The 23,297-nt window shown below is 35.7% G+C and overlaps 1 protein-coding gene across 1 annotated transcript in view; it reads left to right on the top strand.

Moving 5' to 3' along the window:
• The window catches only part of LOC135840552 (uncharacterized), a 67,896-nt gene that overhangs the window by 33,399 nt on the left and 11,200 nt on the right, over positions 1–23,297 (top strand). Inside the window, exons 3-4 of the mRNA XM_065357154.1 lie at positions 17,419–17,540; positions 19,358–19,496. Coding sequence (XP_065213226.1) covers positions 17,419–17,540; positions 19,358–19,496 — 261 coding nt within the window. The remainder of the gene's footprint in view (positions 1–17,418; positions 17,541–19,357; positions 19,497–23,297) is intronic.

The raw sequence follows: 23,297 nt of genomic DNA, 5'->3' as shown, positions 1-23,297 counted from the left end.
GTAGACAAAGGTAGGAAATTAACACCCGAAACTCACGTATTCCACTAGTAATCGACTTGCTGATCAACTTTTGTCATTATCATTTTTACGATTAATCGATCCTTTTCCTTAAAATAGAGCAAAACAGGATTTTGAAAAAATTGCTGGGCAAAATTCCCGAATCATTTCAAAAGTAGGTAGGTAATTAATACTTGAAACCCCATGTATTCCACTAATACTTGACATTCTGAACAACTTTTTTGTCATCTATCATTTTTTCGATCAAAAGAAACCCTTGTAGGTCTAGAGCAGAAAAAATAATTTTAAAAAAATCAAAATTTGTAAATTTGGACCAAATTTTACGAAACAGCTGAAAAGAGATGAGTTTTTTCCTAATTTGCGGTCACTGAACTCGAATTTCGATTCCTTCACTATGCTAAATCAATCCAGCGCCCCTAATCCCTATCATAAAATTAACCCTAAATTACCCCTCTTCCACTGAAAACGAATTTTTTGGGAAAACCTGTACACAGGCGCAACAATAGTTTTTGGGTCTGTTTATGTACCAAAATTTCAGCTGGTTTTGAAGATTTTGAGCCCCAAATACATCCAAAAAAGAAGTTTACCAATAGTTTTTCGCGTAAACAAGAATAAGGTATCCAGGTACCTACAGTGTATTAGTTGTACTGGGCTTCGATTTGCGATCTAAAAAATGATCTTGAAACTGTTTTTAAAAAATCAATTTCTGGAAACTTCATGATAAGGGTCCTTGACCTCAAGTTCGAATTCAGCAGCCTTGAATTTGAGGAATTCTTGTTACTTTTCAATTTTTTGTGGTATATATTTCGCCCAAAATACAGTATCTACTTTTAATTAACTTGAACTTAATGAACTTTGAAGTTGATAAGCAAAGTTCATCAATGTTATAAAATACCTGCCTGTCTAACCTATTCAAATTAATTTCCTCCTGTAAAAATTAGGTGGGTAGGTACTCTTGAAATTCTGTTCAGTGTTTCATACCTACTCCTACAAATACGTATTTCAGTAGGCTACATGTGTATTTGGCGCCAAATAGATTTATTTATTTAGCGCGAAACAGCACAAATGGTTACAATAGGAGAATTTTCTCCGTATTTCACCATTAAAACGAGACACTCATCAGCTGGGTACTTTACTGCTTAGGTAGAGGGTGTAAGGGATGGTTAAGGGATGAATGAAGTTGCATACCAATACTAATACTCATCGACCTTGTAAATAATATCGTTGTATAGTGAACATAAAGCGAACTGAATAAGATGCAAGATCGATGCCAATACTGCAATGCATTACGTGCACTATATAAAAAATAAAAAAAAAAAAAACATTCTCTTGGGTCCTGTGGATATTTCAATAATGAAGAGAGAGAACAATAACATGAAACAGAATAGGAAGGAATACCTGCTTCACCAGTGCGTGTCAAGCCACCCTCTCAAAACAAAAAACCAGTTTAATGTATAAGGGATTTTTAAAAATATAACCAGAGAGCACAAACTGGCTGAAAACCTTTCGAAGGGAATTTATTCCCTCCTCGTAGCTGGATGGTTGGCTGCCTTTCGTTTGTCTCTACTGCGTAGTGCTACTTTCACAATATCGTAAATAATACTGTGGACCAAAGTAGGTAGTGCCATCTCGGTTTATGCGGATCGCAAAATTGATGGCACTGGCAGCAATGCATAAAAAGGCACTGTTTACACACTGCAACATGCTTTCGAACGAAGTTGTAGGAGAGTATCTGATTCTATCGAATAACCAGGTGCAGGGCTGTTAAATTACCGTAATTTATTCGCTGGTAAAATACGGCGGTAAAATACAGTAAAATACGGTATTTTACGGTATTTTTGGTATTTTACTAATTTGGATATGAAGAGTTATTTGTAGTTTGACTTCGAAGTTCTGAACTTCTGACCTGCCTCTGAAGTAAATTTTCATCTGTTTTAGGTGTTATTAGAGATTATAGGAAATTTTCCATGGACATTTTTTGGAAATTTATGGGGAAAATTTTTGGTAACTTTCAAATCATAAATTTCCATGGAAATTTGGAAATTTATGAAGGAAATATGGGAAAAAAGTGTTCAATTTGGCTTTTTGGTAAATTATGGTAAAATACGGTAATAAACTTTTGGTAAAATACCGTAAAATACGGTAAAATACCGCCGTAATTTACCAACATAAATTACCTTACAGCCCTGACCAGGTGACTATAGGACACGGTGACTAGGGTGGGTGTGAGGCAGAAGGGAGTGTACGTATGCCAGTGTGGCCCGTTGTGAAGGTTCGAAAATTACCACTGCGCGTATTCGTAATCCTAAGAAACAAGTTTAGTACTGGTTTACTTGCAAGTGCGGGTAGGTGCCGTATTATTTTGCTATGTTTACTGTGCTTACAAATTAGTACGAATGGTTGCCTAATTCATATTAACTGAGGCGGATGATGCGCTTAACGCCTATTATTTTTCTGAATGTCTCACAGAGGACATTAGACAAGCGGTCCTTTCAGACTGTTCATAATGAAATTAACATGTACGTATAAATCGACAAGATTTACAAGCCGTAACGTGTTTTAAAATTATTTTCCGAGAATTGGTAGGTAAAAATTACGATCTTTTATGTTCATGACTTCATGCACAATACTGCATGTTTTTTTTGTCGGCGATTTTTCGATATTTACATTGCAATTTTGAAAAATTGTCCAAAAAATAGACGGCCTAGGCTGCATATCTAAAGCTCCCGTATTATTTTGACACTTTACTACATACGATGAGACTAGCCTATGGTGAAATTTTCATCTGCTGAAGGTGATATTTTAGCCGTTCAGTGTTTTTGTTTTTGTTTTTCAGATTGAAATTTTGAGAATCGAAAAATCACCCTGGACGAATGAAAGTGAAATCTGTTTCACCAGGTGAAAATTTCACTGCGGGCGAGTCTCTACGTATCTTTCAATGCCCAAATAATATCAGGAGTTAGATATGCGACCAGGGCCGACTATTTCTGCTGAGTTTTTCAAGATTGTCACAGTACTACGCAAATTACTTAGGACGGCAGCAAAATCGCGATGTTACACTATTTATCAAAACCACGGTAGAATAATACTGTTTAACAATTTTTTAAAAAAAATTATTGTTGGTGGAAGCTCTACCTATCCTCCAAGAAAATTTTGTTGTGTTTGAACCAGAAAAAATTTTTTCCAAAAACTGATAAAAGCCCACCAAAGTAAACATGACAACCGAGGTTTTGAAAAACAGTGTAATATCGCGATTCTGCTTAATTTGCACGATACTGTATGTAAAAATCGAAAAATCATTCTAAAAATCGAAATGTAACTTCAGCAGGTGAAAATTTAGGGTTAGGCTATATTTGATGTCCTCTATGTAATTAGTCCAGGAGCCCAACCTGAAAAAATGTACGAGGGGGCAGGGGTGCTAACCTTAATTATTTTTATTAAGGTTACGGTTTCACTCCAATTTTTTCGTTGACATTTTTCGGTTTTTGTTTCGGTTTTGGTTTTGAAATACAAAATTTCAGTTTTGGTTTCGGTTTCGGTTTCGGTTTCGGTTTTATTTTCAAAAATTTCGGTTTTGGTTTTGGTTTTCGGTTTTTTTCAGTTTTACATATTTTTTTTTTAATTTCTTCAAAATTTCTCAATCTCAAAACACAAAGCGATTTTTTTTAACAAATCTCAAATTTAGGTGGGCAAAATGATTCTTTTATTCTTCCGAGCCTTTTCCCTTTTGGCATTCAACAACCCAAAAAGCAACAAGTCAACAACGAAGGACCCAATTCGATAGGTTTATTAAATTTATCAATTTCCCTGGATTTTGAGTCTCAAAAGTCAAAAATGTGAAAAAATCCCCCCAAAAAAATTGAAAAAACTGAAAAAACCCAAACCGAAAACCCAAAAAAACCCAAATAAATTATATCGGTTTAGGTTTTGGTTTCACTCACTCTGCTTCATTATTATTGTTATGGTTTTTTACAGTTTTTAAAAAATCTATGAAATTTCGGTTTTTGTTTTCAGTTAGGGTTTGAAAATGGCTAAAATTAGGTTCTTGTTTGGGTTTCAGTTACGGTTTTCGGTTTTTTGCGGTTAGGGTTAGCACCCCTGCGAGGGGGGTTGAAATTCGGGACCCGGCCCAAAAGTTACTATACAATGTAGTCCTCTTTCCAGAAATGCCACTCTGGCAATTCGCAAGTGGGGCTTTTAAGCACAGCGAAAGCTCAAAGTTCATAATTTTTATGAACTTTCAACTTGGAAAGTTTTATGGCTGAACCCGAGGGATTCTTATAGGATTTTTCACGCTGAATTCAAATATGCCGGTCTGCCAACCCCTAAGTGTTCCCAAAGGAGTGCCAGACTGGGTTAAAAGGGTAAAAATTGCAAAAAATGCTGTAATTTTTCAATAAATTTTTGTAAAAATCCAATAAAAGACAAATTGTGGCGAATTTTCGAAGAATTTTTCGCGCTGAATCCAAATATGCCAGTCTGCTAACCCCTAAGTGCCTCCAAAGGGGTGCCAGACTACTTTAAAGGGGCGAAAAAGGCAAAATATTGATGTTTTTCACGTCTTAGGCATAAACATAGCATTATTTGGTACCTAATTATTTTATTCGAATGTGGTTTGCGAGCACATTTTTGAAAAGAGCATGAAATTCTTGTAGACATCCATACGCGAGGTATCCCCACAACAATTTTGAACCCCTTTTTCTCATATTTACCCCTCGATATGGTGTGTAAAACAAAACCTCAAAGTAAATCTATTTCAAAAATAGTAAAAACTGTAGCGGGGAGGGGGGGTTGAAGGCTCTGGAGGAGATTAGATGCGTGTAAACTATAGCCGAAAATCTTTTGGTTATATTCGTGCTCTACGGTATTGAATCATTCGGAAATAACATCCTACTTACTCATACTTTCTCCAAAATTCCTATTTCACTCCCTCTAAGACTTATTACATATATCAATTTTTCATCGCGGCCCACCAAAACAAAAATTTTGAAAAAAATATATGATTCTTGTACAGTTGAAAATACATCCAAAAAACGTGCTACTAAAATTGTACCTCGCGAAATCTCCATTGTTAAAAAACATAAAATAAGTTGAAAAACGCCATATCGAGTGGTAAATATGAGAAGAAGGAGTTCAAAATTGTTGTGGGGATACCTCGCGTATGGAGGTCTACAAGAATTTCATGCTCTTTTCAAAAATGTGCTCGCAAACCACAATCGAATAAAATAATTAGGTATCAAATAATGCTATGTTTATGCGCCTAAGACGTGAAAAACCTCAATATTTTGCCTTTTTCACCCCTTTAAAGTAGTCTGGTACCCCTTTGGAGACACTTAGGGGTTAGCAGACTGGCATGTTTGGATTCAGCGCGAAAAATTCTTCGAAAATTCGCTACAATTTGTCTTTTATTGGATTTTTACAAGAATTTATTGAAAAATTACAGCATTTTTTGCAATTTTTACCCTTTTAACCCAGTCTGGCACCCCTTTGGGAACACTTAGGGGTTGGCAGACCGGCATATTTGAATTCAGCGTGAAAAATCCTATAAGAATCCCTCGGATTCAGCCATAAAACTTTCCAAGTTTGAAGTTCATAAAAATTGTGAACTTTGAGCTTTTGCTGTGCCTGAAAGCCCCACCTGCGAATTGCCAGAGTGGCATTTCTGGAAAGAGGACTACATATAGTAACTTTTGGGCCGGGTCCCCAATTTCAACCTCCCTCGTACATTTTTTTCAGGTTGGGCTCCCTGACCATTGGGTCACAGACACCTCCCTTGTTAGTAGAATTGTTCAAAAGTACATACTCGTAACTTGCAACCTATCAAAAGTTGTTAAAATTTCGCGAAAAATTCTAATATTTCAACGAGAATGAACGAAATTGTGTCATGATTTTCGGGATTTGATTAATATTAATAATTTTTATTCTTCTTTTCACTTTTTAAAATATTTTATGAAATCGTCTTGATAGGTTGCGAAATCACTTTTGAATAGGTAGTAGCATGTGCATTTTTTTTCACTTTCAACTGCACCCTATAGAAATAGAAAAAAAATTACTGTTGAATTCGCCATCGAAATGCTCACGAATTTACCAGTGATTTTTTTTTCATATTTCACATTTTAATTTTTCGCATTCAAATTAACTCTCCAACATAAAAATGAAATTCAACTCCTGAAATACACATATGTAATGGATATGGATACCCCACACAAAAGACAATAGCAATAGCTATTCCAACGTAAGATTTTCGTCAAAATCTCTAATAGGTAGCGGTCCATTAACGCTGTATAGCGAAGTTGACACTTTAAAACCTACGAGATTTACAAGCTATAACGTTTTTTTTTTGTTTTTTTTTTTTTTCATTTTACCAAGAAGTGCTGGATAAAAACCACCACATCCTTTGTGTTTGTACAATACTACATATGTTTTTGTGCCGACGTTTAGGATCATTAATATTCCTCAGCACGAATAGTTTGATGTTTGTAACAAAATAAAAGAAGCGAAAAATAAAATAGAAATGAGGTCATCCCTGAATTCTTGTAATGTCGCGTCGGTAAGGTTGTTATCCTTAACCTGACCATGTCTATTTTAGAATGAAGAAAAAAAAAGCTTTTAGGAGAGGACCTAAGAGCTATTTATACTATGATTGGAATGTAACAAGAAACACGCGGCAATACTTACCGTAGGTATTATTTAGGGGGTTGCAGCTTAATGCAAATCACAAATTTTCAAAATGCCTTGGCTGGGGAAAAGAAATTATTTCACAGCTTACAAAGGAGGTGCCCCAGGTGACATGCACGATTTAAATGATTCTTGGACCATTGGATAGAGGACATCGAACATAGTCTAACACAAAATTTTCAGCTGCTGAAGTTGATATTTTGATTTTTCAGAGCAATTTTTCGATTTTCACATAGCAATTTTGAAAAATTGGCCGAATATAGTCGGCGCAGGTTGCATATCGAAACCTTCAATATTCTTTGGGCATTTCAATACATATGATGAGACTAGCCCACGGTGAAATTTTCAGCTGCAGAAGTTGATATTTGACCCTTCCAGGGCGATTATTCGAATGTAAAACATTTAATTTTGCGGGGTTTTTTGAAGCTTCCAACTTTATTAAGCTGTTAGCGTTGAAACGAAACAGTATAGGTAGGTAAATTTAGGTATAAAATACCGAACGAATAAAAATATTTATCAAATTACAGTGTAAAAAATCGAGCTTTACATTAACGTGTGCGAACACGTGACATACTACAATGCCTATAACAATTTCCGACTTGAATTTCCGATACATTCTTACCTGAAGGTGTAAAAATCAATATGACACGTTGTTAAATTCATTCGGAAGAACACACCAAGAGTAGAAAAACTTCGACACTTAACCAATCAAGCAAATAACACAGAACACCTGAGATTTTTTCAACTTTCCATTTTCTTCGAGTAAACTGTACGAAGGTATATAGGTATATCTACGTAACACTTGAAAATTTTCTTATTAAACAAATTTTCCGTAAGGCGTAAAAGTCTGGACAAGAAATTTTTAAAGTGACGAAATTTTTCCATTATTAAATCACAATTTTAGAATAACGCGGCTACATTTTACTTGACGCGGTGGGTGGATTTAGGTAAAACGAAAAGGTGCTCGCATTTGTTGGATTAGCTATGTATGCGCTTAGAAAAGCGTCAAAATGTTTCAGCTTGTTTTTAATTCAAAATGCCCGCGAGACCGAAAAACGTAATCAACAAGAAACATGTCAATATGTTAGCCCCCAAGGGATATAATTTTCACTTCACACCGTACCCGCTTCTTTTGGATATTGCACTTTGATAAATTGATTGCAACTTGGTACATGCAGATAAGTTTTTCTTTTTCATGGTTATGTATTTTAAATTGGTAGGTAGTCGTATTCCTAGTGTACATTTGTACTTCATAGCTTGATATCTACTTTGTTCACCTGTGGTGGATGAGATGTGTCTTAGGCGAGGTATTTTGGAAATTTGGAGGGCAAGAAGAGGAATAGAATGAAGGGGAAACGTTTGGAAATTACGTCAAAATAATAGGTACGTTATACGTTAAAAATCAAAAGTCTAGTTGAATTTCAAAATTTCGCCAACAGATTCCAATGATTCAAATGTAAACATTTTTATAAAATTTGAGGGAAAAATTGAAAAGTTTAAATTCATTGATTTTTTTTACAAGAACAAATGGATCAAATCGCACTTTCGAAGTAACAATATCATAACTCAAAAAATATGATTTTTTGAAAACAACCAACTTCAAGAATTTCAAAAATTCCAATCGTATTTTTTCGCCTCATTTTTCAATTATTTTGAGTGATTAAAATAATAGTGGATATGTATTAGGTACAATAACAATATATTAAGAGCTTTCTTTTTTCGAATAAGAAATCCAATCAAAGCTGGTAAGAAATGTACATACAGAATGTGAGCTGTATTATTGGGGAGAGGGGGGGGGGGGTAAAATGTTTCCAATGTTGGCGAGTGAAATAGAAAAATCGTTCATTGTAACTTCCGAGATTTGGTTTCTGACAAGGGAAGTGCCCCAGGTGACATGCACCGATTTAAATATTTCTTGCACCATTAGATAGAGGACATCGAACATTGTGTAACACAAAATTTTCAGCTGCTGAAGTTGATATTTCGATTTTTCAGAGCAATTTTTCGATTTTCACATAGCAATTTTGAAAAATTGGCCGAATATAGTCGGCGCAGGTTGCATACTGAAACCTTCAATATTCTTTGGGCATTTGAATACATATTATGATGAGACTAGCCCACGGTGAAATTTTCAGCTGCTGAAGTTGATATTTGAAGAGCACAGGGAAAGAACGATGTAACTTGATTTTTTTCAATTTTTTTTTTTTAGCGAAATTCTGTTCATTGAGGAATGCTCTTTCATGTAGTGTACGTAGTTTATCTTGAAAGTATTTTTATCGGCACTATTTTGCTCAAAAAACAAAAAATTGTAAGAGATGAAAAATCGAAAGTTTGAGGTGAAAAAAAATTATACCATAAATTTTTTATTTTTTTTTTCTCGGTGGTATTTTATTCATTGAGCTAAGCACTTTCACCCAATGTTTATGAAAAATGCACATTTGTTCTATTTCACTCAGAATAACGACTTGAAAATTGCACAAAAAACAAATACAGGGAAAGAACGACATAACCTGGCTGTTTACAGGGAAAGAACGACGTAAGTGGGCCGCGTACAGGGAAAGAACGATGTAAGTAAGTGGTTTTCGGAGCAAAACGTTGCTTGCGCGTTAGTTTAAAAATGCTCTCATTGTATTCTGATGACTCGTGAATGATATTTTCATGCTCAGAATTGTTCTAATAGACTTTAGAAATATATCTGAAACAAAACTCACGCCAAATAATAATTATTTTCCAACTGAGAAACATTTCAATCTTTAAAATGCTCTCCTGTAAAATTTGCAAAATACCACTTACATCGTTCTTTCCCTGTGCTCTTCATTTGAGCCCTCCAGGGCAATTTTTTGATTATCACATTGCAATTTTGAAAAATTGGCCGAAAATAGTCGGCGGAGGTCACATACCAAAACCTTCAATATTACTTGGGTATTTCAATACTTATGATAAGACTAGCCCACCGTGAAATTTTTAGCTGCTGAAGTTGATATTTGAGCCCTGAAGTACAGTGACTTGGTGCTGTGATGTTATATGTAGCATGTAAAAAAAATCGAGATATTTTCTCCGTATACACTTCGAGTTGATTCATTTGATGAATGTCATCAAAATTGGATTTTTAAATAAAATTTTCCGCTCGCTGAATCATTTTTGATTTTTTTCCATCGAGGAAATTATTCTCTACATACGTCAAATACGCTAAATATGGGCTAAAATCAATTTATTGAGCTTTTTTGAGCTTCAAGGCGCAACTTTTTTGTAAACTTTTTTCTTCGACATTAGACTTCTTCCAATGCTCTTTCAAGGTATAATATACGTACTTCTCTGTATACATTAACTGCGCTACGTATAGGCTAAATTCAATTATTGAGCTTTTTTGAGCTTTAAGGCGCAACTTTTTCGTAAACTTTTTTCTTCGACATTAGACTTCTTTCGATGCTCTTTCAAGGTATAATATACGTACTACTATGTATACGTCAAATGCGCTACGTAAAGGCTAAAATCAATTATTGAGCTTTTTTGAGCTTTTTGGCGAAACTTTTCGAACTTTCAATGAAAACCTGCACATCTACGGGTCAAAAGCTTTTTTTTGAGACTTTGTCGATCAAAATCGGTTCAGCCGTTCCTGAGATCTCAGTATTACAAAAATCCGGTCATAATTTTAATATATAGATAGTTTAAAGTTGACATATGTAGTATGAAAAACCCGTAAATAGAAATGTTCAGAAAATCGTTATTTTTACGCGAAATGATATAAATTTTACATCAATCGATAGAGAATTTCATCCTCTTTAATCTGATATACCTAAAACTTCACCCAAACTTCCGAACAACCGAAAAAATTACATTTTTTACACGAAAAATTACATATAAAACAATGGTGTTTTCATCATCTTCACCATTTTCGTTATCAATGTTTACAATTTTTCAAGTTTTCGAAGTAAGCCGCTAGGTGGCGTATCTTTGCTTTGACCAGCGAATTGCGTTCAAATAGACGAACAATTATGACAAATTGCCTTCAAAATTTTCAAAATCCATAAGGGCATGACAAATTTGGGAATTTTGGATCAAGTTTGCCCCTTCAATTTTGAGGATGGGCAATTTGTCATATTAACATGTTTTATCCGTCTACGTGAATACTATGGGTTATGGGCGTCATTTGAAATTTGAATGATTCAAACATTTCCTTATTTTGAATAGTTCTCAATTCTTTCAAAATGAGTGAATTTCGAGTTTTGCGAAACAGGCAGCGCCTTCAATTCGCAAAGTAGGCCACCAGTCATAACAACGTTTTTTGTTCGTCTCCTAGAGTATTTTAGCAGACGATTTCGGGAAATTGGAATACCCGGTATAACAATTAGACAAAAATATAGATGGGTACATGATAGATATGTATAAGACAGTAAGAACACAGTACATGATGAAGAAAAATAGAAAGATCTGTCTCAATCAACGAGGAAAAATTTAATGAGCATGTTAATTTGGTGATTGATCACATAGGTAGGCTGAATGTGAATGTATCCCCTTTCCTCTTGTTCTTCTGTATCTTGATCTACCTCAGCACAGACAGCCTAACAGATACACATACAGCACATACATATGAGGGTTGTCTGGAAAATGGATCACATTTCGCTCTCATGCGATATGATAACTAGAAGTTGGTGAAATTTTGATTTGAAATGAGGTCTAAAAAGATCTCGGGTTACGAAAGTAAAAAGTAGGAACTTTCATGTAGTGCTTGCTCTAGCGGCAAGACCAGACCGCTTATTGAGTAGCTTGTGTGCTCAACTTGTAGCCCGAAGTCTCAGGAACACATTGGTGTAATACTTGACTTTTCTGTATAACTTGTAGGAAAAAAGTTGAATGAATTAAAAGTGACTGAATGAAAAATTATGCCAGTGGAAATTTTTGAATTTCTCTTGGTCGCTTCAGAGTCATGTAATATTTTTTCTAAAGGTCATATAAAAAAGTTGAGTACACCAATGTGCTTCTGAGACTTCAGGCTACAAGTTGAGAACACAAGATACTCAATAAGTGAACTAGTCTCGCCTTTAGAGCGAGCAGTCCATGAAAGTTTCACTACTGTTTATCCTCGCGACCCGTATCATTCAAAAATCAAAAGGCTATAGATGGATAAGTAAGTATGGTGAATTTGCCCCCGAGAGCTTCAGGGTTGATATTTGCATGGAAGGTGGGTACCCTTGAGCACCTTCCGTCAGGAAAGTTTCAGACCCCCAGACCCCCCCGTTTTTGAGAACCCCCCTCCCCCTTTTCTGAAATTCCAATAAAAAAATTTTTCTCAGCCCCATGTGAACTGATTTTTTCAATTTTTAGCCAAATTTTTGTAAAAAATGATGGCTATTGCGGTAGGCCCAACTTTGGATAAAAAGGTCGGGGGTCAAAAATTTTGATAGTTCTCGACGTTTTGAGCTCAGACTAGACAATTCCCGGTGTGTCAGTTTTTATATATATAGGTATTAGTAACCAGACTTGTCAACTAACGAATGGGTTAATTTTACTATACAAGTGGACTGACCAACTTCTCAACTATAGTTGACAAGTCATGGGTTAATTTTACTATACAAGTCAACTATGAGTTTTCAGAAACTTCCAGCAGAGCGCGCATGGCTTAGAAATCAAGGCGCGAGGACAAACGCAGGGTCTACAGTTGATTTGTAGTAAGTAGAATGTGATGCGCTGGTGGATATGTATCCAAATACATCGATCCTGAGTGTACACGACAACAAATTTGACCTGAAATTTTGCAGCATTTTATTGGCCCATGGAAAAATTAAAAACATCAAAAATTTTATGGTGTTCAAGCTTTCTTGTGGTGTCTTGACTTTTTTAAAATTCAAATTATTTCAACTCCATTTTCAAAATTTTTCTACAAAATTTAGCCTAAAAATCTGAATACATTTTTCAACACATAGATTTTTAAAATATTAGATTGAATCTGCAAATAAAATTTTGGTAAGTGATTTAGAACAGAAATTATACCAATTTTAAAATTTTGCTCACTTTTCTGCATATATGCCAAGCATAGTTGACATGTCTGGTCGCAAGCAAATATATATTTACAGACTTGCTACAGCTTATACAGGCCCGTTTCTGGAAATGACATCGACTATCCGAGACCCGACGCGACGTTCCGAGGCCCGTTAGCGGGTCTCGGAACGTTTACCAATTAAAAACTATATTTTTATGATGTACTCACCTTAGGGATGCTATTGCCAGATTTTTGTCAGGGACTCACAAAGTAGGTATCATACCTACAGTATATACAGCTTACCTCACATCACCCCACACAGAAACTCCACACTCGCGCCATTCCTGTATAAATCACCCGTTGGAGATCGCACCAACGTCTCTAGACCAGGCTTCTTAGCCTCTATCAACGCGCATGCTCAAACGAATTTAACAGACACTATTTAAAATTTTTCTAAGTGTCAAAGACGCGGGCCTCGGATCGTCAGTACGATGTACCGGGTCTCGGGTCGTCAGCAAGCTCCATATAGATATATTTTTATATAGAAGTTTCACCGAAACTTGAATTTTTTACTTTTTTGATCAAGAGACGTTCTAATGAATGAAATGAGATAAAACTTGGAGAATAGGGTTCTTTTGGGAGCTAAAGTTGACCCCTGCAGTGGGGAGGGTCAAAGTTGAAAATTACAGAAAGGTCATTTTTTTGGAGGGGCATAATATGGCCCCAAATGAACGAAAAAAGTCCAAAATGATACCATGGGTCAGTACCTCCATTATGATCAACATATGCAAATTTCAGCTTCCTAGATCATCCCCACCCCATTTTAAGTGAGAAAAACCACATTTTACCCCTATTTTTGACCCCCTCACCCCTAAAATTGACCTTAGGAGTCCAAATTTTCAGCATACAATGAGAGGGTGCCCCTTGAGTGCTTTTGGCAGGATTCAACCTTCCAACCCCATTTGACCCCTCTCCAGGGTCAAAAAAGTGGATTTTTGCGTGTTTTTTGACATTTAGCCAGACCTACAGCCCCTCTAAATTGACCTAGAGGGTCCAAATTTTCACAGTACATTGGGAGGGTGTACCCGAAGTGCCTTTTGCAGGTTTCAACCTTCCAACCCCGTTTGACCCCTCTCCATGGACAAAAAAGTGGACTTTTTCATCGATTTTACGTGTTTTTTGAAAATTTTGACCTTTAGCCAAGCCTACAGCCCCTCCAAATTGACCTAGATGGGCTCAAATTTTCACAGTACAGTTGGAGGATGTACCCGAAGTGCCTTTTGCCAGTTTCAACCTTCCACCCCCATTTGACCTGTTTCAGGGTCAAGACAGGTTTGTTGTTACCACATTTTTTGAAGGAGAAAGAAGAGAGTTGGGCGAAGCCCGAGGGGGGTGCAGGGGGGACGGAGTCCCCCCCCCCGCGAATATAGGAAGGAAACAGCGGAAGGAGAGAGTTGGGCGAAGCCCAAGGGGGTGCAGCCCGCTAACATAAGAAAGAAATCGTGGAAGGAGTGATTTGGACGAAGCCCATGGGGTTTGTAGGGGGGGGACAACGTCCCCCTAAACGGAGGCGAAGCACAGGAGCGAAGCGAGTGTGCGAGTATCTCAAGAGAAGCGCAGAACACGAAAAAAAGACATTAACAGGAGGTAATTGGGCAAAGCACAAGGGGGGTGTACCCCAACACAGGCGAAGCACAGGAGCGAAGCGAGGGTGCGAGTAGTTCAAGAGCCCTCAATGTTTCTTGCACAAAAATTTGGCTCTTACGTAGCGGCAGACTGCTACGACTTTTTTTGGTATGTTGTAAACATCCATAAGAGGTATCCCCACAAAAAATTTCAACCCTCTCCCCTCATATTTTCCTCTCAAAATGGCGTTTTTTAGTTTTGTTTGCCTGTTTTAGCAATGATCATGATTCGGCACAAAAATGCGAATAGAATTTTTAAGTGTGTTTTTGACCCCTAGAAAACATATTTTTTTTCAAAAAAAATTTTTTGGTGGCCGTGGTCAAAACTTGAAAAACCCAACAGAGGGGGTTAAAAATGGATTCTGGTGTAAATTGTTGTTTTTGGTAAACGAGGTGTCGTTTCCATATGAATCGAACCCCCGAACACGAATATGACGTCCAATTTTATATTACCCTCATCCACACCCCTCCAGTACCCCTGCCCACACCTCAATTTTTACTATATCAAGAGTTGAGCTATTTTCATAATGTTGGTGTCATTTTCATATGAATCGAACACCCCGAAAACGAATATGAAGTCCAATTTTCTGCTACCCTCATCCACACCCCTCCAAGGCCTCTGCCCCCACTTCAATTTTTACTATATTGTAAGTTGAGATATCTTTATAATGTATGGTGTCGTTTCCATATGAATCGAACACCCCAAACACGAATACGACGTCAAATTTTATATTACCCTCATCCACACACCCACAGTGTCTCCTCCCCACCTAAACAAAGAATGTTTTTACCAACTCCGATCAATCTTCTACCAATAATTACTTGGGTTGTTATTACTTTTAAAAGTGCAAAGGTTGAAAACTTAACGACATACAAAAACTGCAAAAAATAAGTAAAAAAATGACTAACGCAAGGTTCAAACTTTAACATTCAAGCTTCGAGGTTTCCATTCGTGCCAAAATAACACCAACATTATGAAAATAGGTTTACGCATTTTAAATAGTAAAAATTGACGAGCTGGCTGTACCTTGGAAGGAGATGGATGAGAGTAGAGCTAAATTGGACTTCATATTCGTGTTTGGGGTGTTCGATTCACATGGAAACGACACCAACATTATGAAGATATCTCAACTTTGAATATAGTGAAAATTGAGTGGGGGCAGAGGCACTGCAGGAGTGTGGGTAGCATAAAATTGGACTTCATATTCGTTTTCGGGGTGTTCGATTCATATGAAAATGACACCAACATTATGAAAATAGCTCAACTCTTGATATACTTAGGGTCATTCCATGCCAAATCGGCGGATTTTTGCACGAGGGGTCTTCGATTTTTTTCAAAATCAGATCATTTGTAGAGGTCATCAAACGATGACGAATGACGCAAACCGGACATTTTTTCGATTTTTTTTGAAGGAGCTGTGGCGCTTCAAAGTTCTCCAAAATGGCCGAAAATGGAAAATTTCAGTTGCAAATTGCTCCGGTTGTACGTGGTAAAGAATTTTGAACTTTTTTTCAAATTGTAGTACTTTGAGAAGGTAATCGACGAGTGATGTCAAAATCAGTGTTGCCACTTTCAAAAACCTAAAAAAATCGATTTTAAAACTTATAATTTAAATATAACCACGATGTCCACCAGTAAAAATTCTGAAAATATTCTCAGTTTTAGTCCTTTTTATGAAGAATAACATATCAAAAAATTGGACTGGCATCTTTTTTCATTTTCGAGAAAAAAAAATTACAAGTTTTACAATTGCTGCAAAAGTACCATCCGAAACCTAAAAAATGAGAATTTTTGCATTTTTGAAATATTTTACCAATGTGTAGACGATAATGTGAAAAAAATCCCCTTCCCCCCAATTTGTCAACGAATTGACATTTTTCGTGCTATAAATTTTTATTTCAAGAGTGAAATTAATGCATTTTTCGTCAATTTGTCGACAAATTGGGGGGGAAGGGGATTAATCGAAGACCCCTCGTGCAAAAATCCGCCGATTTGGCATGGAATGACCCTTAGTAAAAATTGAGGTGTGGGCAGGGGTACTGGAGGGGTGTGGATGAGGGTAATATAAAATTGGACGTCATATTCGTGTTCGGGGGTTCGATTCATATGGAAACGACACCTCGTTTACCAAAAACAACAATTTACACCAGAATCCATTTTTAACCCCCCTCTGTTGGGTTTTTCAAGTTTTGACCACGGCCACCAAAAAATTTTTTTTGAAAAAAAATATGTTTTCTAGGGGTCAAAAACACACTTAAAAATGCTATTCGCATTTTTGTGCCGAATCATGATCATTGCTAAAACAGGCAAACAAAACTAAAAAACGCCATTTTGAGAGGAAAATATGGAGGGAGGGGGTTGAAATTTTTTGTGGAGATACCTCTCATGGATGTTTACAACATACCAAAAAATTGAAAAAATCGGTTCACATGGGGATGAGAAAAATTTTTTTATTGTAATTTCAGAAAACGGGAGGTTTCTGAATAACGGGGGGGGGGGGGGGGTCTAGGGGTCTGAAACTTTCCTGACGGAAGGTGCTCAAGGGTACCCACCTTTCATGCAAATATCAGCCCTGAAGCTCTCGTGGGCAAATTTACCATACTTATCCACCTATAGCCTTTCACCAACTTCTAGTCATCATATCAACATCATAAACATATCATTTTAAAGCTAAAAGTTCAAAGTTTCCATTCGTGTATGTACAATCTCTGTATATGTAAGTACATTTCTCGCCGCGTGAGGGCAAAATGTGACTAATTTTCCGGACAAACCTCATAAGAACTCTAGATTTTTCAGGTACGAGTATTTGCACTTTGGGGAGAGATACATATTAGGTATCTATAAATACTGTAAATACAAAGTCATGTAGGTAGGGAAGTACGTACCTACACTTAACCACATACAAACTCAGCATTGGTACACTCTCAGATGATGAATAAGTAGAAGTACTGTTGCTTATAGTCTCGTTTTTATAAAAATACGGTTGAGAATCCTACACACTCGCTCATGAATTCCTAATACAAATAATATTGACGCCTTTAATGTTATTTTTTCAGGAGTTATGATGCCTTATACGAATAATACTGTTCTCCATTACTCCGTAAAAGAAAACATCTCTATTACTTGTACTGGTACAAACGAAGACAAAGTGACATGGATGCATGATAATACAGTGAAAGTAAGCATTCAAAACACTATTAAGGCTATTCTTTACCCCCTGTTATCACTATAGCGATTTTTGATGAAAACATTGAAAACTACGAACTTTGGTCGGGAATTGTGCGAAAACTATTGGACGGATTTTCGTGGGATTTGGTTCATTTTACTCGAAAAACATTCAAAAGCGAGGGTACGTCGAGATATTCTTGATTTATGTCATTTAGTGGCCGTCATTAAGAACTGAATGGAGCTACTATTGATGCTAAGATCTCCTATGGAAAAGCTAAATTATAAAATATGGCTACATACCAGCGTTTTCAATGATAAAATATCAGCATTAGTGAAAAAAAATTGAAAGAATTTTGAAAATTCACGGAGAAATCGCATTCGCTGCCCAAAGTTCTGATGGGAGCGGGTCGCGGGACATAAGTATGACTAAATTCGTTCATTCAATTACACACAGCCTTATGAATAACGACCAATGAAGATAACAAACAAATTGGCTTCATGTTTTGAACGTTTTCACAGGGGTAAATGGTAAATAATATTCTTAACCTTAAGCTTCGGCTTACTGTGCAAGGGCCCTTCAGTTCGAATCCCGCCTGTACCTATGTAAAAAAAATTTCAAGTTGATTTTTTTCCAGTATGTAATTATTTTTTTATTAAAAAATTGTTATCACTGCGTTTCATATTTTTGAATTTTTCGACCTTGGAAAATTGGTTCTACTTTTTTTTTTTAATCTAAAAGAAATAATTTGAAAAATGAAAAAAGTAAAAATTTCGCCATGTTAAGCTAGACTATTTTGAACAGTCCAGCAGGTTTATGAATGTTGGAATTTCCAGAAAATGTTACCAAATGAACTTGAAATTTTCCCAAATTTTTTACATAAATGAATAACATTTCACTAGAAAAAAATCTCCTGAAGAGAATTAATCCCTCCCTCACTCTCCAGAAGATTTTTAAGTAAGCCATGTTTGAGTGAAAGTGAATGCAAATCTAACCCAATATTTTATTCATAAAATTTATTGATATAGATTCAAACAAAAAAACAAAATTTGAGAACACCCTCCTCCCTCGACCACTGCTAGGGCTTGAAAACCGGATAGATATCACTCTCGGTTTTGGTTTTATGTTTTTTGAAAAAGTACAGGTTTTCGTTTCTCAAAGGAATCTGTTTTGGTTTCCATGTTGGTTTCGGTTTTTTCCTTTTTTCTCCATTTTTTAGAGGGAAGAAGGCCAAGAAAGTGATCACTTTTTCAAGTGTTTTGTGTATGATGTGACTAGAAAGTGCCACTTTGGCAGTGCCAAATTTGTCAACTTTTATAGTTTTCACCTTTAGCATCAGTTTTTACTTTATTTTTACCAAAAATGCAGTATTAATTACGCTAATTACCTGAAAAATTCCAAAACCAATTCAGTTTTCAATCGGTTACACTCTCAGTTTCGGTTTTGGTTTTAGTTGTGGAAAAATAACGCTCCTGGTTTCGGTTTTGAGCAATTTTAATCGGCTATTGGGGGTTTCAGTTTTGGTTTTGGTTTCGGTTTGCAAGCCCTGACCACTGCCTTCTCATTCGTTCTCACATGGGAGCATAGTGCACTCTTCAGAAAAAATGTACCTCACAGTAAAAAAAAAGAGGGGGTTTTGAAAAAGAACGTGCTAGAAAGGCTCATCAACATTACAAAAAAACTTCCAAAAAAATCATAATAGAAAACAACTGAAAAATATCAAAAAAAATGACCCAAAACAAAAAATTACTGATTGATATCTACTCTGCAGGGAGTTGGCTAACCATGGCAAATTGTGATGTTCCTTTTTTATTTGTTTTCGTTTTCAGGGTAATTACACCATAAATGCACAGACCCCATACAGAAAACTCCTTGAAATACGAAATGCTTCAGTTCTTAATGCTGGGATGTACTACTGTGTTTCAACAAAGAACAGCTATGAGTTCATGTGGATTTTTCTCTTACCCGGTGAGGCTACCTTAATTTTTAATTTTTCAGGCTTAAACTAAAAAATTTTTAATTCTAAAATCTTCAGCTTCATAACATATCGCACCTTGGGAGCAATAAGGTCACACCTTGACTACCTAGATCTTGTAAAAATGCAAATGGTATAACTCAAAATTCCAAACAACATCGCAAGTTGTTTGGAGTTATAAGGGTACATCTCAAAAAATTTCGCTTTTTCTGAGTAAATTTCGTAAGGTGCGCCGGGGTAAGTCAGAATGAGTTTTTCACAATTGAAGGGTTCCATTCCAAGTCGGCCTAAGTCCATTTTTATCATTTTTGAGTTAGCAGCACCATCTGCTGGTACAGGTCGGTTAACACCTTTACCACCTTGTCCCAACACCTGACGTTACTTTTTTCGCTCAGGAGCGCTGTTTTGCCGGATCAGGGGAAAAAAACCGAATATTTTACTCATTTTTTTTTTTTCAGAATAGACGAAATTTGAAGGTGCTTCAAATGAAATTGTTTCAGAAATGTATTAAATTAATGATTCGTGAATTTTTTTTAAAAAAACGCGTTTTTTCAGCTCTTTTTCGAAATTTTTAAAATCAGATTGTTCCAAATGGGCCTAAGTCCACTTTTTCTGACTGTTTGACGCGCTCTGGAGCTGAAAATACGCAAAATTAAAAAAATACCAATACGGTACTTTAAAGCAGAAAGATCAAGCTTTACAACCATATAATCACATCATTTATTATTGAAGCGGAAGGGCGAGAAAAACACTTATTTGTGTTTTTCTCGAAACGGAAAAAATGGACTTAGGCCGACTTGGAAAGGAACCCTTCAATTTCAATTTTGACCAGCTTTTACTCTCCTAGTAATGAACTAATAGGTTCCCGTAAGGGTTCTTTACCCATGGGAAAAATTTGAGCGCGATTGATGCAGTAGCTTTCGCTCAGTGGAATACAATATAAATTGTTCTGACTTACCTCGCTTTGGGGTAACACTTTGGGGTAACTCAGAATATCTACAAAATTAATTTGTGATAATTAGGATTCAACCCTCATCGATGTCCAATACGTCGAATAATATATGTTTTCAAGGTCGTAGAATTCGAATCAGGAGTTATTTTTTGTAGGGGTGGGGGTGAGGCGTGGAGAGGGGGAAATTTCATATTTCGCTTATATTATTGTGTAATATGTCGATTGATATGTTTTCATGGTCATAGTCATAGAGTTCATATTAAGAGTTATTTTTGGGCAGGGGTGGAATGTGAGGTGTAGGGAGAAGAAAAATTCCACATTTTGCTCATAATATTGTATAATATGTTGTTTGTTATGTTTTTGAGGTCATTTTGATATTGTTGATTCAAAAAATTCATTTTAGGTACACTTATCTAACAAGGACCTGTCAGAAGTGTCACTCGCGGGTCGAGTTGAATGGGTTGCCTACTTCTTACCCCTGATAGAGTAAGTAACGCTGCATATTTGGTTTTTCCAAAAAATGCCTAGTATTCAAGTTCGACTGTTGACATTTTAAAAAATTTTGAAATTTTCAAAAATTTGTAAGAAAATCAAAAATTGACCGATTTTAAAAATTGAAGTGCCCAACGTGTAGTACTCTTCAAGGTGAACAAAAAAGGTTATCTCGACCATTAAAAAATATCGTCATGGTAATGAGAAAATTCACTTTTTAAAAAAATTTCAAACTTTTTTTTCTTATTACTGGTCAATTCAGCGAAGTTTGTTTAAATAACCTTTTTTGTTCATCTTGATAAGTACTACACTTTGAGCACCTCAATTTTTAAAATCGGTCAATTTTTGAATTTTCAATATTCAGGTTGAAATTTTGAAAACACCTGAAAAAGAATGTCACACACATGGGTTATCATTTAACACTCCAGGCCTTGAGTGAAGGTGCAGTCATGATTTTTTCCGAGCAGCATTTAAATACATTTTTTTACCTAGCAATAATCCCAGAATGGAAACTTTTCAATACCTTATTCGAATTCGAAATCATGATTGTAAAATTAGGCTAATAAAAATAAATCTGTCAAAATTCAAAAATGTATAAAAATTCAAAAATTGACCGATTTTAAAAATTGAAGTGCTCAAAGTGTAGTACTTTTCAACGTGAACAAAAAAGGTTATTATGTAGAACAAACTTCGCTGAATTGACCAGTAATAAGAAAAAAAAGGTCAACATTTTTTAGAATTTTCAAAAATTTATCATTTTTCAAAGTGATTTTTCTCATTACCATGAAGATATTTTTTAATGGTCGAGATAACCTTTTTTGTTCTCCATGAAGAGTACTACACGTTGGGTACTTCATTTTTTTAAATTGGGCAATCTTTGATTTTCTTACAAATTTTAGAAAATTTCAAAATTTATTAAAATGTTAACAGTCAAACTCGAATACTAGGCATTTCTTGAAAAAACCAAATATGCAGTGTTACTTACTCCATCAAGGGTAAGAAGTAGGCAACCCATTCAACTCGACCCGCGAGTGACACTTCTGACCTCCTTGTAAAATGATGTATTTCAATCAAAATTTAAGCGAGTGTACTTTATCATGTTTCAATCATAAAATGCGATATTTCCGCAATGAAGAAAATTGATGTACCTACATATTTTTAATAAAAAAATTTCTGTGCAAAGCAAATGTGCACCTATATGCAAGAAATCCCTAGGGCATAGTATACGCACTCCAAAGTCCAAAATACACATCCATGCAGAAGAGAACACACAATGTTGCCCTATTGTATAAGTTTTGTTTCAAAATGTGTTCTGAATTCTGATTTTATAAATAAAAAACTGTCAACTTCAAACATGGGTAGGTAGGTATAAGAAAACTTTGACACGAGTAAAAACTAAATCCAAAAATTTTTACCTCTACACTTCTCCCATCCCTATCAAAAAAACCAACCCCAGTTTCAAACTCTATGACTAAAGTAATATATTGATACAAGTATGCCGTCATTAATAGGTACGAAACGCGCTGAACTGCAGCGCTGCAAGCTGCTAGGGCTGAGTTTTTACTATTGTCACCATACTGTTTCTGCTAAGTTTCTGCGTTTAAATACAATTTACTCGAAATTTTGATCGAGGACATAGGTATTTGAGGTGAGGAAAATGATCTACGTTAATTTCTCTACAAGATGGAGTTGGTTTGAACTTTTTCCACGCTATAGAAAAATATTTATGAAAGCTCAAAGTTGTTAAACCCTTGGAAAAATATTGTTTTTCCGTGTTTAAATGCAATTTACTCGAAAATTTGATCGAGGACATAGGTATTTGAGGTGAGGAAAATGATCTACGTTAATTTCTCTACAAAATGGAGTTGGTTTGAAAGTTAGCCGCGCTATAGAAAAAAAGCTATGAAAGCTCAAAGTTGTACAACTCTTGAAAAAATTTGCTTTTTCGCATTTTTTTATAGTTAAAACACAATTTACTCGAAATTTTGATCGAGGACATAGGTATTTGAGGTAAGGAAAATGATCTACGTTAATTTCTCTACAAGATGGAGTTGGTTTGAAAGTTTGCCGCGCTATAGAAAAAAAGCTATTAAAGCTCAAAGTTGTACAACTCTTGAAAAAACTTGCTTTTTCGCATTTTTTTATAGTTAAACACAATTTACTCGAAATTTTGATCGAGGACATAGGTATTTGAGGTAAGGAAAATGATCTACGTTAATTTATCTACAAGGTGGAGTTGGTTTGAAAGTTTGCCGCGCTATAGAAAAATATTTATGAAAGCTCAAAGTTGTAAAACCCTTGGAAAAATATTGTTTTCGTGTTTAAATGCAAGAGGACATAGGTATTTGAG

Source organism: Planococcus citri, chromosome 3 (genome assembly GCF_950023065.1).
Source record: "Planococcus citri chromosome 3, ihPlaCitr1.1, whole genome shotgun sequence".
NCBI classification, from domain to species: domain Eukaryota; kingdom Metazoa; phylum Arthropoda; class Insecta; order Hemiptera; family Pseudococcidae; genus Planococcus; species Planococcus citri.
Note: the sequence above shows the minus strand (reverse complement) of the source record. Positions and strands in the feature narration are given on the sequence as shown.